This window comes from Adiantum capillus-veneris, chromosome 18 (genome assembly GCF_014529385.1).
Source record: "Adiantum capillus-veneris isolate H3 chromosome 18, ASM1452938v2, whole genome shotgun sequence".
Classification (NCBI taxonomy): Eukaryota; Viridiplantae; Streptophyta; class Polypodiopsida; order Polypodiales; family Pteridaceae; genus Adiantum; species Adiantum capillus-veneris.
In genome coordinates, this window is record NC_140948.1 from 110661610 (window position 1) to 110680405 (window position 18796).

Genomic DNA, 18796 nt, shown 5'->3' on the forward strand with positions numbered 1-18796 from the left:
GTATGTAGCAAGGAGATTTTAAAAAGATGTGCCATCAATATATACTGTCTCTGATTGACCAGAGGCTATGCATGCCCGCGGTACTTTTATGTGATCCATAATGCTTGACTTTTGTAACTTGCTATCCTGTCTCTATCCTGGTAGGTTGCACCATTCTTCTATGGGTGTTGTAAGGGAAACTTTTGTGTCCAAGGAGGATGAGGCAGTAGGTCATAGGAAACTTCCCCCCCACTTCAAACAAAATTTCAATTTGAACAATCAGCTCAAAATGGCTGTATGCACTTCAACAAGTCAAATTACGACCTTATTTTATTGCTGATAAAATTGACCTCACAGTAGACTGAATAAATAGAGCCAATTGATCATGTTGCAATGTGAACACAGCAAGATAAAACTTTCTGCGATTTGTTTCGTTCCAGGAGGTATCTGTGAATGAATTGAAAAAGGAGCTGGAGATGGCTACACTCGAAGCAGACCAATATCTTGCAGACCGGGTGAAAATTGGCGAGACAATCAAATCGTTTGATATTAGCTGCAAGTACTGGTTACCACAATTTCAGTAATTATAACCTTGATCATTACAGGTAAATTATGATATGCAACTGAAATCCGCACAAATGGACCAAAAGCATGAGCAAGAACTTTTAGCCCAGCATAATAAAGAAAAAGATCGAGTGCTTCGTAAGCTGAAACAGATAGATAATCAGTTAAGAACCATTCAGGAAACATTACCCTTGATTATGGCAGAGAGAGACAAAATTCATCATCAAGTAAGCTGTAGTTCAAAGTCAAGTTGAAGCTTGTGTAACCGTTAAGTTCCGGCCTTACACAATATTTAGATCTGTAATACCATTTTGTTGGCATTGGAGGCTTTGGTAAGCGTCTTCAACGCAGTTATTTCTGTCTCTCTGAACTGATCTAGTATATTTTCCACTTCTTGGTGACTATGGTTTGTTAATTGCTTCATATAATTTCTGGCTACATTTCAAAAGCATCCCAATTCACCTTTGAGAAACAGGCAAGACCACTGAATGAAAAGAAGTTAAAATGGAGGTGCATACTTCCATCCGAGCTCTCCTCCTTATGGCAGTACCTTTTATATGTTATGATGGATAATCTTATCCACAGTTTTATCACTTTCATGTACTTCCTAAGCTTCTAGTTCACAAAAAAACCGCTAGGAACTGGTTGGTGTATAGTGGCTACGGACTCCAAGATACACAGGGTATGGTCACTTTCTGAATCTCTACGGCACTTCAACCCCCCCCCCCCCCCCAGAAAAAAAAACAACCCCAACCTGACTCCCTTTTCCCTGAATCATTTTGTAGCCTCTTCGCCGACCTTTTAGTCAAATCAGAATCATTGGATTAGATTTCTGTGCAAACCAAGGCTCAAACATAGCACCCGAGTGCCACTTATGCAAGAAGGGTTTCCCGCTGAAGTATGGTCAGCTGCAGCTTAGAGTTCTTTCACCGCAATAGAGCCGTTCACCATGCATCCAAGAGAAAGGTCAAGATGTAGCAGAGGTACAGTCACTGGCAGGCAGTTAGTTGCAGTTGGGCTTGAGTTCACATTGAACGGACTCTCGCCTGGGCAGTGACACGTGGCAAATGTTACGGATGGTGGTCCTGTGGAAACGTGGCCAGATCATCACCATTGGTGGCCCTTTAAGGAGATACATATGTGTGGTTGGTTCTAGTCGGCTATACACTATCATCACCTACTTTGTATGGTCGTTCGTCTTGAGTCTAGCATCTTTAGTTAATGCACATGCACGTCTGCACCATCCTTGCACACTTGAGCCTCGACACCCCCATTGTACCCGTAAATTCTGGGTTGGAGCTGAGTGTGCTGCCATGCCTGAGTCTGTACTGGTTTCTTTGAGTTAGTCGATGTTCATGCTGTTCAGGTTCCACTGCTGACTCTTGATGTTGTTGCTCCATTATTCATTGTCTTCTGTGTTTTCATTCTGTGGAGTTAGATTTCAAGCACATTGCTCTGAGGAGCACCCACTGTAGAGAGCAGGAAACATTATCTCCGCTACAGGTGCTCTCATTTTTGGCACACCTGGTGGGACCTCAACTAAAGTCTCACTCCGGTGTCCTAGTCTAGTAGTCTCTCAGCCTGGTCTAGTCCTCTCTCGTCCGGTCTAGTCACTCGCCTTGGTCTAGTGGAGTCTGGACCAGTGTTCAGTAAGTTAAAGGTCTTCGTGCCCAAAGCTTGGGGTGGATTTTGGTTACTGCATGACACATACAAGGCAGTCAAAAGAGCGACAAAGCCCACTGCTAAGTCCTTTGAAGTACTACCACAGAGAGCGTCAACCCTTCGTGCCAAGGAGAAGTCCACCAGCCCCATTACCCCTACCTTCCCCTGCAGCTACCTCCATTCTCTCAACCAATTCTAACCTCCCCCCCCCCCCCCCCCCCCCCCCCCCCCAGTAAAGTTCTCACCCACTATGTTGCAGCAAGCTCTTGAGCAACATGCTCCTGCATAGACAACCATGGAGGAGCTCACAAGCATTCTGGCTAAGGTGAATATCAAGTTTCCGACTTTCAAGGGTCTCTCCACAGAGGATGCCGACGACCATGCCCGGAGATTTTTTTCCCTCTGCAAGGGTCGTGGCCTCAACCGAGAAGACGCCTACTTAGTACTCTTCCCATCCACCTTGGAGGGCTTAACTGACAAATGGTACTACTTGGGCCACATTAAGACAACAATTCTGTGAAGCTTTCAGACTAGGGGACTTCCAAGAGAAGGTTCTAGATGAGTTGGCCAACCTGATGCTCTTGCCCAAAGAGACTTTTGCAAAGCTTATGACCAGAACAAAGTCTCTGGTCGCAAAGCTTACTCAGCAACCAAGTGAATTCATGGTTAAGAAGTGGGTGGAGAAAGCTCTTCCCAAAACGTCTCAGCAAAAACTCCGAGAGAGTCTCCGACCTGACGCCACTCTGGAGGAGTTTGTCGTAGCTGCTACTCGGATAGAAGGAGCTAGGAAGCTGTTCACCGACTCTCCTCAGGTAGAGACCACCTTAGTCTTTTCAGAAAGTCCCTCGTATCCTTTAACCTCTTTAGGCAAAGAACTAGAAGCCCTGAAGTTACAACGAGCTCTTTAAGAGGGGAGATCATTCTCTCTTCGACAGGAGAAGCTTCCACATCAAGAAGCTTTGGACAATATCAAGCGCGAGCTGGAGGAACTCAAAGCTCATCAAGAGACTAAATCTATGGTTTGGTGTACCTCTTGCCATTCTGTTGGGTATTCTCCGGAGGAATGCATGCTCCGAACTTACTATCACTTTTGTGAGAAATCCGGCCATGATGACAAGGAGTGTTACTATCTGAGGGGACTGCGACAATTACAACAGAGCCTCTCCCTGACGCTTCAACAAGGCTTGGCTCCTGCATCCCATATGGTTTCTCCTTATGGTCAACCAAACCAAATGCCACCCTTGCTGACAACCCCTCCTATTCTAGTTATGCAAGGTATGCAAAGCACCTTTCCATCTCAAAGTTTTTATCATGCTAGTGCCCCCTCAGGTCCTCAGAGCTTCTACACCTCAGCTGCCAACCTTATGCAGCAAGAGCAGAGACCACCTCATACCCCACCTCACACGTCCAATCGCCCCATTCTATGCTACAGGTGTGGAGAGTATGGACATTACCAAAGTAAGTGTCCCTTCCCTGAAGGATCTCCACCTTGCCGCCATTGCCCCGAGGCTACAGATCATTTCAGTAAAGATTGTCCAAAGCAATGGGCATCCACGTCTTCGAACCCGAGTCTAAACCAAAAAGAGTTCACATTTTCAAAGATCAACCTGTTTGTGGTAAGCACCATTCCTCAACCATCACCTGCTACACGTGGTTACCCCTAAGGATAAGGCGTAGCAAGTGGAGGAGCCCATTGGTGTGCTCATTAGGGCACAACAAGCAGCCCTAGGCCTTAGTCTTCTTGAAGGTCCAACTTTTCTAGTTCCTCCTCAACAACCTCGTCCATCTGCAACGTCTGACAAGCCATCCCCTGGTGTTAGCCGACCGACCTCTATGCTATCTAAGATTGATGGGGCCTTCTTGGAAGCAATAGCTGACTTGTAGCAGCTCAAGCCTCAAAGTCCCAGAGCAAGTCTTGCCCAAAAGTGAGAAGCATACAACAAAGACTATTTTGAAGAACACCTTTCAACAAGTCTCCCTTTACGACATGCTCAAGCTGGATGCAAATCTTCCAAGTGACACTCTCACAGTCATTCAATCTCTGTACCCTAGTGCAGGGTCCTTTGGCGGGCACCTACCAGTGCAACCCTTAGAGTCTTATATGATATCCTATCCCGTTGCTCCCCTCACTAATTATCAAAACTCTCGTCTCACCGTGTCCATCTTGTGGCAGAAATTCTCAAGAGTGATAGTGGATGGTGGATCTGGCATTAACCTGATGCCCAAGTTCAATATGTTGGCTTTAGATCTGCAGCCTACACAACCTTCTCCCTTCACAGTTACGTTGGCCAACCAGAGGATGGTCTACCTAGTGGGTATAGTGGACAAGGTGCCTCTACTAGTACAAGACTTCACGTTTAGCTTGGATTTTGTTGTGGTTCGTCTTCCCCAGGTTGAGGGAGGATTTCCCTTGCTCATCGGTAGACCATGTCTAAGACACACTAAAGCACTTCATGATTGGGGAAACGACGCTATGTAGATACATACTCTTGGCTCCCCAATGCAACCCATTCGCCTAGGAGGCATGGATCCCATAGTGCAGCATAGTTCTTTTTCACCGGGTACCAATCCTCAATTGGAACAACCTACTCCACCTGACGGGTCAGAGAAGATCTGTTGCAGTGGTTGGAAGCTACCAAGTCTATGCCTTGTTATGGAGTCTCTATTCAATCTTTGCCTGAGGATACACCATCTACCAATGTTTCCATAGTAACTGAGCCCGATGAGCCACCTGAGCCAGCTCCAAGAGTGAAGGTCACAAAGGCTATTTACTATGCACCCTTGGTGGCAGCCTTTGGACTTGGAGAGCCTATAAAGCATCATAGAAGTGGAAAGAAATCTCCTTTATAGGAGTTAACCCACACATCAACCTCAGCCTCATCTATGTTTGACTCTCCGTCCATGCCAAAGCTCTCATCTGTGTCTCGTAGTGAACTACCCTTCACCAAGCTTCTTGAAGGTGGGTTCCAACAAAAAAAAGGTTGATCTCCTGATTGATGAGACACCAGATCATGATGTCTCTCTGCTCCTAGAGGGGGCAACCTCTTCACCTACAACAAAATCTTCAGCAATGCCATCTCCAGACCTAGTAAAGATGGAGAACTTCGGCGGCTTTGACGCACACCCGGTGCCGCTAGACCAAATGCAGAGCAGACAGTCCTATTGGCTATGATCTATGTCATAGAAGATAGGATTAGAATCTTTGGAAGTTCCAGAAGAGTCAAGCACTGATAAAGGATTTGTTTGTAAAACTTCTGGGAAGACAAGTCCTCCCATCTCGGATCGGCATTCCACAGAGAGCATGTTTCTTTCAAACTCTGGAACAGGTCAGCTTAAGCTTCCTCCCGAATAATCTCTATAACTTTATTGAGGTACCTTGTGAACTACCACCCTACACCCTCTCTCTTCCTTTCTCTCGACCCTACCCATTTCATAGCCTCTCTCTCTCTTACCCCTGCACATCCCCCCTCACCTTCTCTCTTCTCCTTATCCAACCCTAGCCCTCCCTCCCTCCCTCCACTCCCCCTCGCCCCTACCCACCCTCCCTTCCCCTCTCGCCCCTACTGACCCCCCCTCGCCCCTAACCCACATCTCCTCACCCCTACTGACCCCCCCTCTCCCCTACCCACACCCCCTCACCCCTCACCACCCTCCCTTCCCCTCTCGCCCCTAACCACCATCCCTTCCCCTCTGGCCCCTACTCACCCCCCCCTCGCCCGTCACCACCCTCTTGCCCCTACCCACCCCTCCCTCGCCCGTACCCACCTCCTCACTCCCCCGTACCACCTCCCCCTCCCCCCTAACACCCCCCCCCCCCCCCCCCCCCCCCCCCCCCCCCCTCGTGCCCCTCACCACCCGTCCCCTCCCCCTTGCTCCCCCCTTCGCCCCTAGCCAATCCTTCCCTCTTCCCTAGCTCTCACCACCCCATAGTCCCCAACCCACCTCCTCAGTCTGAGAAGTTTTCACTGGCTAAAAAAAAATAATTATTTTAACCAAATCCCCGTTGGATTTTCAGCTTGCCTGAAGAAAACTGGAAAATTCTCACATGTTTTAGTGTAATTACCTGCACCAACTTCAGATTTTGACCTAAACTTGGGAGCATTCAAGGCCATTCGTGATAGCCACTCTTCGCCTTTTGGCTGATTTACACTCGCTTTGTGACTTTCGGTGCCTTTGTTCATGTTGGGGAATTCTTCAGTTTCTGCTTGTGGACAGATTATCTGTCGTGGCAGATTATCTCTCGTGGCGAGGTGTCTGTACTTCTTCATCATCTCCTATTGCCTACATCTCATGAGTGTACCTTTCCCTCAGAACTTAACTATCTTCTCTACACACAGCTTCTTCAGTTTGGTTGGTCTGCATTTTTCCTTCCTGCAAGTTTCAACGTCCTCTCTAGTTTCAGTATTCTTTGCCAGTTTTTCAGTGTTCTATCTCACCGGGACGGTGAGTGGTCTTGTGGCGGGCAATCTGTAGCAGGGCTATAGTGTCACTGGCAGGCAGTTAGTTGCAGCTGGGCTTGAGTTCACACTGAACGGACTCTCGCCGGTGCAGTGACATGTGGCAAGTGTTACGGATGGTGGTCCAGTAGACCCGTGGCCAGATCACCACCACCTCAGTATGGAGATATCTGCTAGCAATACATGTGTGGTTGGTTTTAGTCGGCTATACACTATCATCACCTACTTTGTATGATCGTTCGTCTTGAGTCTAGCATCTTTAGTTCATGCACACGCATGTCTGCACCATCCCTGCATAGTTGAGCCTCGGCACCCCCATTGTACCCGTAAGTTTTGGGCTCGAGCTGAGTGTGCTGCCATGCCAGAGTCTGTACTGGTTTCTTTGAGTTAGTCGATGTTCATGTTGTTCAGGTATTGTTGGCGAGTCTTGGTGTTGTTGCTCCGTTATTCATTGTCTTCTGTGTTTGGAGTGAGATCTCACGCACACTGCACTGAGGAGCACCCACTGTAGAGAGCACGACACATTATCTCCACTACACAAGACATGCTATAAGTGTAGGTGATCATGGCATATAGCTACTAGGGATTTTTATAACATCAAGCATTGCATGTATTGGAGAAGAAGGGCCGTGTTCCTTCCAAACGTTACCAAAAGAGCAAAGCCAACTCCAACAGCAGCAACAACGAGATAGAGAAGCTGTACAATCAGAAGAAAAAGAAGAGAAGGAACATGTCTAATTGACTGTGATGTTTTTTGAAGACACATAGTCTTTCTTCTTCTCTTGGAGTGGACTCATTCTTGGGATAGTGTGGGTGACCTTGGTCCCTACGTTGTCTACATTGTTTGAAGGAGGCCAAACGTTACCAGAAGAGCAAAGCCAACTCCAACAGCAGCAACAACGAGATAGAGAAGCTGTACAATCAGAAGAAAAAGAAGAGAAGGAACATGTCTAATTGACTGTGATGTTTTTTGAAGACACATAGTCTTTCTTCTTCTCTTGGAGTGGACGCATTCTTGGGATAGTGTGGGTGACCTTGGTCCCTACGTTGTCTACATTGTTTGAAGGGAGGCCATCTTTTCTCATGAGTGGAGGCCATTTTCTTTTGGATTAAAGCTTCTTCTCCTGAGTGCAAGTATTCTCCGTTTTCTCGTGGATTGGAGTTTTTTTCTCCTCAATGGAGTTATTCTCTACTTTCTCTTGGGCTGGAGCTTCTTCTCTTGTGTGGAGCGTTTCTCCGTTTTCATTGTAAGCAGACATGTGAATTGTCTTCTATCTTTGATTCATTCATCATAGCCCAAACCCTAACAGGAGGACTGGTGAGTGTGGGATCTGTCCTAGGCTGTAGCATCTTTGTGAAAACTCACTTGGCTATCTCATTTGTATCTTGGTATGTACCCTTTCTTGTTACGTGGAGCCTGTGGCACTCTTATTATTTATATCTTGGTATGTACCCTCTCTTGTCTACATGGAGCCTATTTTGCATTGTCAATGTGTACATGGAGCCAAATGCATCCCTTCATTGTAGGGTTCGAGCCACCTTTGTAGGGATGATTATTCTCATGCTATGTCATATTCTGTGCTAGCCCTAGATGCCACTTCTCTCATGTATAAGGAGCAAGCTTGTACACTCTTGGATCTATTGCAAAGTAAGTTTATTTTCTCTATATCTCATTGTCTGCTTGTGTGCAATTAAACATGAATGTTAGTTTGTTTTATCCACCTTAATCTCTACAAGAGCGATCACAACACTACTTAATCCTGATGAAGAGGATGAAGACTATGAAGGTGAGAAAGATCAGCTGTTTGAAAATAAAGATGACGACAGCGAGGGGAAAAGGAAGTTAAGGGGATGGCCGCTACAATGCAATCTCATTTATCTACGACAAGAAATCACTACAATAGCAAGTGAAAATGAAAGTAACAGAGACAACATAGTTATGCTCAATGCTTAGTTGAACCCATCAATGCACAATTATCATCTACATTGGCTGGCTAGCTGACTGGTTAGCAACACACTCAGCTCCATCTGACAGAATAGGATTGAAGTGCCAAGGCTCAACAGTTCATGGAATGTTATATGAGTCTATGCGACTAACTTAGGACTCTAAACCAAGAATTAGGTTTTGCTGAGATGTCGAAATTTCTTAAGACTAGCATTCTTTATTTGCACGGCCACTTTTCTCAATGTGTGTGCTCAATCTCATAGATGAATTCTGCTTTCTTGAGCTTTTCAATCTCTTCCTTGATCCTTTTTGCAAAGGTCCCATTATATGTATAGGGTCTCTGCCCGCTTGGCTTAGCATTATCTCGCATGGGTATAATATGTTAACAAATGTCACAGGACCATGCAAAGTCATCCCTATATGCTTTTAAGGTTCGGATAATAATTTTCTCTTCTTCTTGTGACAAGTCAGTGGCTATGTATATGGATTTCGGTTCCTCCCCAGGTTCCATTAGGTCAATCTTCTTGGCATGTTCCTGTCCCTCATAAGATTTTCCTCATTTTCAGGCTGCGCTAGGTCAATCTTCTTGGCATGTTTAGGTCCCTCATAAGTTTTTCCTGGTTCCCTAGGCTGTCTCATGGGTTGTTCCACGATGATTCATGTGATGGAACATTCATAGCTTCCTATTTGTCGCTTCTGACTCCATCTCAGTGGTCCAAACTTCGTTTAGGGAAACTGCCAACTATCCAACCATCATTGAGCATTGATAGCACTATAGCCAGGCTACAATATCCCAAGGTTTTTCATTAGCTTGCTACTCCTCCCTTTTGGAAGGTGCATGGCAACTCTATCAATCCTGACAGCCTAAGCAAATCAATGGGTATGTAGGTTTTGAAGCATCCATTAAAAATCGTTGAATATCGCCAAGGAGGAGATTGCAACCCATGTCAAGATTTGCTTCAACCAACTCATCATGATCATGCCCATAATCACAAAATTTTTACAGTTTACAATACTATTTCTTGTTGTGTGAGCAGCCTGGAGAGGATGAACATGCTGCAGTACCCAAAATTGCTCAAGAATACAACGCTTGCTTTTGCCTATGTGGTCTGCCCTGCGCTTTTCAACTACCATTATATATCTCCTTAAAAAGAAAGTGCAAGAGTTTCAGAGCACAGGTCAAATCCAAAGCAGGGTCCTTCAATTTCTGCACGGCTCCTATGTTGGCATGGATTTTCAACATGCATGGTGAAGTTGACGGTTATATTGTCTTGTGGATGACTACCGTGAGTCTTTAGTTGCACTTTTCTTCATAGTTGTATTTGGGCTTTTCTGGATTCATCTAGGTATATATACTAGGGCATTCATCAGCAGCATATACATCTAGAAGGAGCCATTCAGCCAAAGCAGAAACACCACGAACATTGCAAACTCTGGGCACCAAAATAGCCAAGGTAGCCTTTGATTGTTGTATGCCCTTCATTCCTTAGAGAGCCAATCAACACCAGGTACTGTGGTGATCACCACACCTATGCCTTGAGTCTCTAGACCTCAACAAACACCGCCTCTCACTCAAATACTGTGGTGATCACTATACCTGTACCTTGAGTCTCCAGACCTCAACAAACACCACCCCAAGCTAGCACACCCACTCATCTCCCTGCTTGTTTTATTTCCCTATGCACTTCCTCTATTCACTTACCCCCTCAGTGTACCTTCTCTAACCTCTTAACACCTTACTATGCATCCACATTCACATCCCCAATGTTCACACATGCCACCACCTCCCCCTACACTCCATCTTGCATCGATTCCCACAGCATCCACCTCACAAAGGGGGAAGGGGGACTCCCACTTTATTATCCTCTTTGTTCACACATGTCACCACCTTCCTTACACTCCATCTCACATCAATTCCCATAGCATCCACCTCACAAAGGGGGACTCCCACTTCATTATCCTCTTTGTTTACAAATTCCTAGCTGATAGGCATTTTATTAGATCATGCAACAAGCAAGATGGCTATTGAGGCTATGGAGGGTGCAGCAGATGAGCACGTAGTCACACATAAACTACACACAGCCAGTTATTCTTCAATGGGCAAATTACTCAGAGTAGCATTGTGCACAACAACACACGGCCACTTATGATTCAGTCGAAAAATCAATCCGAGTAGCATTGTGTACAACAGGCCATTGCTAATCGTAGTACTGCTATCTACAACCTGCGCTACAACATTCGTGTGCTACTCCAAGAGAATCGAGATTTTTGATTGCAGGTAGCAGATTTTCATGAGTAGTTCTAGGGACTGTTGTTGACAGCATGCCGGCCTGCTGGAATAGTCCATCCCAGCCCTGCTGCTCCTACTATGCATGCGCGTACCCTTATGCCTCTCCTACTGATCGTCCACAGGTGTATGTTTCCCCATCTGCTCAAGCTTCCTCTACTGCTCAGGGGTATACTCACCCACAGGTTTATGGTCTTCCACCAACTCACACCTATACTCTTCTACATGCTTATGCCCTATGATCCCCCACCACGGTGTCAGCTTGTGCTCCATCTGCTGCTCATGACTTTGCATACCCGCAGGCTTACCCTCACCATATTACTCATCCCATTGTGCAGGCTTCACACGATTCATCTCACAGCTCCACCCATGCATAGCTTCCTCCATATGCTCACTAGCAGCACCCACCTGATAGAGGGCAGTAGCAGCAGTTGTCCTTGTCTGTTTTTCGACCACACTGTGTATATTCATTTTACTTAGGGTTATTTGCAAGCTTTCTATTCAGGTTTCGCTTTAGTATATTTTAGTTTTTCCATTTATTACAGAGTTCATGATAGTTGTTGACTCACTAGGCCGATGAGTGGCAATTTGTAGCCCGACGAGAGTGTTTACTTATTCGGATTTGCTACGTTGAATACCATGACATGTGGGTCACTTTTGTCTATAGTCTCTAGTCTTAACTCATTGAACTAGTAAGCTTGGACCAGTGGGCCGACTCATTGGCCACGACATCACTGGTATTGGGCAGGAGATCGGTGATTGGTAGCGAGGTCATCAGTGTGGCCTCGAGCCCACCTGGCATACCACCCACCAGTCTGCAGAAGAGAAAAATGCCATCCGAGGTGGGGGGAGGGATACAAAAGGAGGGTGTGAAGAGGACACCTGGAAGAAGAGATTAGAATGCAGGTCAGCTATGGGTGAGGGATATATATTTTGGGAGATGGGTGGGAGGAGATTGTGTATAGGTATCTTAAGGCAGATGTACCCATTCTACATGTGTCGTGCTTTGGTGGCAATCAAGTGCCACAAACAAAATGTAGGCAGCATGTCTGATTCTAAGAAGCAGAGGGTTTTGAAATTTATTAGGGATAAAGTCCAAGTGGAGAGCTGAACGAAGAGTCCAATTTTCATTTGAGTTTTGATGCCAAAAGCAAAGTCTTGTAGTGAGAATACATTACAGAGTGTATAGAAAATAATGGATGCGTGCTTAGTGATAAAACCAATTTTATACAAAGAAAGGTCTCGAAGTTTCAGTTGCATATCTATCTCGTTAAAGAGCCTAATTCAATTATGTACTTGTCTATGTTGTTATCTTAGGTTGTTCTTTCAGAAAATGAGAAGAAAAAAGCCAGTGCTTGTGTAGAAGAGATGAAGAAAGAGTTCGATCTACAAATGCGGAATTATCTTGGAATAGAGTCAGTAAGCAAAGAGGTTTCAAAAAAGCTGCGTAAAGGCTACAAAGAGGTGAACATATGTCCACAAGTTCTCATGTATGCATTGCTTGTTTTGAAGTTTATCATAATGCAAATTGTTCTGCATAATTACATATTCTCACAATATGGTGTAATAGGTAGAAAGGCTTGAAAGAGAAGTCCTAGGAGCTATTCAAGTTGAATATGCAAGTCATCAACAAATGGGAGAGTTGGCAAGCCTAAGAGAACATACATGCCGCCTTCTCTCTTCCAAGGTATGGAATCTCTCTTCGTTTTTTTGGCGATGTGTAAATTCTATTAATTACAAGACAAATATGCAAACATTCAAACTACCAGTCACTTGACAACGTACAGTAATTCAAGAACCACTAAAAAGCATGTGAAGAATGTGTAGAGAGCCTAGAGCTAGCTTGCTCTAGAGTAGACATGAAAGGGAATCATGCCATGAAGTTCTCTGCCAAGCTGCTGTCCCTCAAGCTCATGCAGGCATTATAGAAATGCCCCTGCAATGACGAACAAAGAGATGCTTAACGTGCCTTCCAAGCCAAGAGAGCAACGTCAACTCAAAAGGAGCTCAACCACCTCCTCCTCGAATGTAATGTGAGGCCTTGAAAAACAATGTAGGCAGCGGACTGCCCCAAAGAAACATAGCTAGTTTCCAAACCAGCTCTCGATAGAAGCAAAGACATAGCTCTCCATACCATATGATCTTGCAGGAAAGCTTAAAGCAGGAAGCTAAGCGGACCCTGCTGCATGGTTCTTGACTGTAAAGTGTTTCGGTGGCGTGCTTCTTCTAGTAGCTCCCCTCACAATGTTGTCCACACGTTCAACTTTCCACCTGATCTATGATTGTAACCTTCTTTTAATAAAACTCTCCACAAAGCATGGACGATAGACTATTGTCACAAAGTGACGACGTGGCATGACCCGACCGTACCTAGAAGGAGACGAAGAGTCGAGCTGTAGATCTGAGCCAGAATACAAAGCACATTGTGTCTCGGCAGTTGTAACTCCGAGAGCTTAATAAAAAAGAAGTACCACAAGGGGCACCTACCTTAGGGGCCATTGCATTTGAGTGGGGAACTCCGCCCTCTCAAATCTTTAATTCTCTTTCAAGTTCAATTGGTTCCTGCTTTCAGCTCAATTCATTGTGGTGTTGTCTGTCGTACCACCTATTCAGGTGACTTGCCGCTACAATCGTATGAGAGCATCGACTCTTCTGCTACTGAGATTCCGATTTGATTCCAATAGCAACCGACCATGGACACAACACCTCATGACTTTGAGGAAGAATATGAGTATGTGGAAGAGGGAGTGAAAGAGGAAGTTAGGAGGACGTGGAGGATAAGTCATCTGCACACAAAGAGGATGGTGACAGGAATAGCCATGCAGATGAACCCAAGCAACAACCTCGAAGAGGGTGTGGAAGAGGAAGTTGAGGAGGACGTCGAGGATGAGTCGTCTGCATACGAAGAGGATGGTGACGAGAATAGCCATGTAGATGAACAACCTGATCTTGTGGAGCCTTAGAGAGAGCGAGGCAAGAGGAAGTCCGAAGTTCTCATGGAGCACTTACTCACTTAATATTAGGATCCACATTATGGAAAACACTTGAAGGCTTAACCAATGAATAGATTTTTTTGGCACAAAAGAAGATTTGTCGACCCTGATTCAAAGACCAAGATGAAGGTAAAAGCATGAAAGGCTCCCAGCAATACAAAGGGATCCAACTCAACTAGGAGATCTGGCAATAGGTGTAGCAACAAATGAGGCATGTGGCAAATGCAGAATATCCAGCAAGTGCTACCTTTTCCCGCCTTTTTGGGCAGGAATCCCACGCTCTTAAATATGGTGACCAAGAGTCACACAGTAACCAGGTGGGTACTGATGTCAGCACTTTTGGACCGTATGGCATGGGTTCAAGTGATTTTTGGCCTTACAACAAATGGGTGTTTAGTGCCAATGGAGCAAGGATGCTAGGGCCCACGAGAGAGATGTATGGAGCTGTGCCAAACATGTACAGACGCCCTTATGGATATCCCATAGGAAAGATGATTGGGATGCATGATGTAGGGATGCCTCCAACCTTCGGGACTACTTTTGCCAGTATTGGCAACCGTCTTATGCGACCGAATATGTATGATCAATTGACGCTGTTGCGTGCATTTTTAACACCCCGTTTTTTGTAAATTTGTACAGATGGACATGACGCCGTGTGTCAAAAGGGTGTGTGAGCTTTCGTTTTGTGAGTTTTTTGAAGTATGACTTCTATATAACGAAAACCCATGTAAAATCTAAGAAAAGTTTAGCCAAGTATCATAAACTTGCAGTTCTTGGTTCGTTCTGGCTTCCTCATGCTTTTTGATGTAGGTTTTTGCCCTCGACTAGCCTTTCCTATATGTAGCCGTATGATGGCAGTTTGCTATTCATGCCAATTTTGCACATTGTGGTGCATAGATTCGAAATTCAATGTCTTTAGAACTTTTGTCTCAAAAATTGCAGAGAATTTTGAGGCTTGAAAGCATCCCTTTTGGAGGTGTGGTTTTGAAGATACACTCTATTTCCCGTAAGGTACAGGATATAGCAGCCCACAGAGGCAGTTTGGTGTAGGGTAAGTTGTGAAGATTTACATGTGTTGTGGCGTATGTACACTTTGAAATTGTGGTTTTGAAGAATCAATTGGTGAAGAGAGAATCTCTTTTACTCCAGTGCATTGGTTGGCGTGTACTGTAATTCCATGCCAGGGCTTCCTAGTGTCCATGGTGGTCTTTTGGTGTTAGATGCAGCGGGATTGAAATGGTGACAGAGACTTTACACTTCCACAATCTTTACTTCTTTCCTTACTTGAGTGTGTGCTACTTAGCACGAATAATGGTTCCTTTTAGAGAGAGAATGAGAGAGGTAGAGATATGTAGAGAGAGAAAATGAAATGTTATATTAAACGTCTTCAAAAGGCCAAAATGACATATGAGACCAAACTGATACAATCCTTGTGGATCTAATCCAATGTCTGGGTACAAAAATAGAATGAAGTAAAGTGAGACTAAAACTAAAAGACTCAAATCATCAGCCTGAAAATCATTATCATCATCATCATCATCCATGCCCGAGGATGCCCGGCATCGAGCGTTGTCCGAGAAAGTACTGCATCGATCGTTGAAGAGCTTCGTCAATGTCCGCCTCTGTAAATAATCGTGCTGGGCATCTCCCATGTCATGCTAGAGTAGTCGTGATTCTCTGGTGGAGCCTTCGTCAATGTCGTGGTCGCCCTCTCAAGAGCCCTCCACATTGTTGCCAATGTTCTATTTGCTTTTGATTGTGTAAACTGAATGTACACACATGCAACACCTCAATGTAGACTCTACTGACTCAGATGGGGAATGTCGCAGCGGTAACTCTTCAAAAGGAAGCACCTTTGGGGATGCTTTGATTCGCCTTGGGATCCTTCTTGATGAGGGGTTGCTGATGGCCACCAAGGGGAAGATTTGGAGCTGATTTACACTCCCGATGTGAGAGGAATGAAGGGCTGAAAGCTGGCTGCAAAAATGCAGCCGATCCGATGCGCAAAGTGTCACAAACTGTTGACGTGTCAAAGCCTTGAAGAAGAGATGCAACTTGCAGATGTTGGCCGAGGGGCCTAAACCCTAAGAGAACAAGTAACAGAAGAAGAAGTCCTACAACTTATGGGGAGCCCGTCCGATGGGGCCCCTGTCACAAATGCGAGCACCACGTGCCAATAGAAAAGAACAGACTGAACAGACTTTTAGCACTTCAATAACAACTGTTCAATAACAACTGAACTGAGAGAGAGAGAGAGAGACGACACGCGACACGGAGTGGCGAAATTCCACCCCAGAGAGTATTGGCCCCAAACCTTGGCGCCCCTTTCGGTATTTCTTTATATTGCATCATCAAAGTACAAGCCGGTACTCCAAACTCGGCACCTTCTCCAGGAAGCATGCCAGAGAATGAGCCCTAGCCTCATATTTAAAGGCCCTTGGCGTGAAAAGCAGTTATAGTAAAAAGCCTTTAAAACTCAAAAGCTTCTGGTCCAAAAAGCAGTTTACATGAAAAACTTTCAAACTCAAAAGCTTATGGTCCAAAAAGCAATGCCAAAAGCTGCCAGCGTAATTTACGGAAATCCGTACAGCCTGCCACGTCATCATGTCAGCGCAATTTTTGGAATTTGTCTGTTGCCTTAGGGTTAGGGTTAGGGTTTTTGGCAGAAATTAGGGTTTGCAGGTTTTAGGGTTAGGGTTTTCAGAATTAGGGTTTGCAGCAATTAGGGTTTCTGGCAGAAATTAGGGTTTGCAGGTTTTAGGGTTAGGGTTTCCAGAATTAGGGTTTCAGCAATTAGGGTTTCTGGCAGAAATTAGGGTTAGGATTTTTCTGCACTCGGGCAACCACGTCATCACTCTGTGACACTTTCTCTGTTGCTTGTTCTTCTTAGGGTTTAGGCCCCTCGGCCGATAGCTCCGTTCTTTAGTAGGTCGACACGTCAGCAATTTGTCACATCTCCCCTTCTTGAAAGAGAGTAATCGTCCGCGATTACAGCATATCTGCAAAACAACTCAAGTTAGCTCAAAAATTTCCGAGGGTCATTCCGAGAGACATTCCGAGGGACAATCAGTTTGCTCTTTTGATCAAGGAGTTAGCTGCTCCTATCGGCTGTTTTGATCAAGGAGTTAGCTTCTCCTTTCGTTCAGATCGGAACTCTTGACATAAAGGAAATAAAGCAGGACCCACACACACACACAAAAGAAATTGCGTAGCTGCTGATGACGTGGCAAATTTCCAAAAATTATGCTAGCTGATGATGTGGCAAGCTATACGGATTTCCGCGTTTTGTGCTGGCTGATGATGTGGCAGGCTGTACGAATTTTTGTAAATTACACTGGCTGCTTTTTGCCATTGCTTTTGGACCAGAAGCTTTTGAGTTTTGAAGGCTTTTCACTGTAACTGCTTTTTAGGCCAAGGGCCTTTAAATCTGAGGCTAGGGCTCATTCTTTGGGATGCTTCTTGGAGAAGGTGCAAAGTCTGAAGTACCGGCTTGTACTGAGTTGATGCAATATAAAGAAATACCGAAAGGGGCGCCAAGGTTTGGGGCCAATACTCTCTGGGGTGGAATTCCCCACTCTCTCTCTCTCTCTCTCTCTCTCTCTCTCTCTCTCTCTCTCTCTTTCAGTTCAATTGTTATTGGAGTGGTAAAAGTTTGTTGGGTCTGTTCTTTTCTATTGGCACGTGGTGCCCATCTTGTTATAGTGGTATCAGAGCATGCGTGTGCTTTTCTGAAAGCATACCGGTCCCACAAAAGAGCAGACAGAGCAAACCAAAGACTTCTGGAATTTACGGTATCTTCGCACTCCGACCCCGGACTTATTAGCCACTCCCACCCTTACTTCATCGCGCATCGGGTGTGCTCCCGTCTTCATCGCTGTGTCTTACAGGGCATAAGCCATAAAGATGCCAAGACTTGGAATTCATGGATTTAGCAAAATATTTGCAGTTTCTACTCAACGAGCTTCACGACATTCTTTCGCGGCATCCTCAGCAGAATCTTCTGATGCTGCAAAGTTTTCAACAATTTTTGAGCTACATGTTACCCCCTCTAATGCCCCAAGTGGTACCTCCTCCTCCGGCACCAGAAAGTACAAGAGCTTCCAACCGGCAACCTTCTCAGCCGTCTGTTCCGATCGGGGGAGTCTTTAGGAATACGGTGCAGCCATCTGACCCTGATCCAGTGCAACCGCCTTTGCCACCGCCATTGCCCCCACCTCCACCACCACCACCACCACCGCCACTAGGCTACAATGGTTGTAGCCCATATGGATACCCTTATTATCAATACCCGGGATATGTGCCTAACCAACCCAAAGCTTTCAAAGATGGCGGCACGACAGTCAAATTTTTCACTTTTTCCAGGGTGAAAGATCGCAAGAAAGCATTGCAGTTCCTACAACAATTCGATAACATCTATGCTTTGGAGAACTATACTGAACAATCCAAGATTTCTCGAGGAGCTGGATTTCTTAAAGATTATGCTATGCAATGGTGGAGTTCAATCGCGACACAACCGCATGCTCCAAGGACCTGGCAAGCTTTCAAGACAGTTTTTGCACGTAGTTACATGACTTCGATGTTTGAAGTCCGGATTTTGGCAGAGTGGGGCAACTTGAAAATGCTTGCCACCGAAACCATGGACGACTATAACCAAAGGTTTCTCGACGTGTACCTTCCGGTGTCCTTCTTTAAGTTCATTCCCTTGGAGGACCAGTGCGAGCGCTACACCATTGGACTACCATCACCATTGCAGGAATATTGTCTCTCCAAGCAAGTCTCTACCATGCAAGAGCTTATGGACCATGCCGCGGTGGGCTACAAGCTCATGAAAGGAAAGTTGGAGTTTACCATAGTAGAACCACCGGCCACTAACCAGAACTCCCGGCAACAACGAACAAATTCTCGAGAA

At 45.4% G+C, this 18796-nt stretch overlaps 2 protein-coding genes across 4 annotated transcripts in view; both read left to right on the forward strand.

The window, feature by feature from the left end:
* LOC147436206 (uncharacterized) overlaps positions 1–18796 on the forward strand; it is a 186007-nt gene that overhangs the window by 111321 nt on the left and 55890 nt on the right. For all 3 annotated transcript variants that reach the window (XM_086489099.1, XM_086489100.1, XM_086489102.1), the window contains 4 exons: positions 420–494; positions 585–770; positions 12212–12358; positions 12465–12581. In XM_086489099.1, coding sequence (XP_086345225.1) covers positions 420–494; positions 585–770; positions 12212–12358; positions 12465–12581 — 525 coding nt within the window. The remainder of the gene's footprint in view (positions 1–419; positions 495–584; positions 771–12211; positions 12359–12464; positions 12582–18796) is intronic.
* Positions 2501–6188, forward strand: LOC147436207 (uncharacterized). The gene is made up of 3 exons (XM_086488824.1): positions 2501–2530; positions 3117–3858; positions 6019–6188. The coding sequence occupies exons 1-3, from the start codon at positions 2501–2503 to the stop codon at positions 6186–6188; spliced, it is 942 nt and encodes a 313-aa protein (XP_086344950.1).

Bases quoted from the DNA above. Each gene is read 5' to 3' on its own strand.
- LOC147436207 (XM_086488824.1), top strand. From the start codon at position 2,501: ATGGAGGAGCTCACAAGCATTCTGGCTAAG. The intron at 2,531-3,116 runs GTGAATATCAAG...GCTCTTTAAGAG, and splicing joins TCACAAGCATTCTGGCTAAG to GGGAGATCATTCTCTCTTCG. The intron at 3,859-6,018 runs GTTACCCCTAAG...AACACCCCCCCC, and splicing joins ACCATCACCTGCTACACGTG to CCCCCCCCCCCCCCCCCCCC.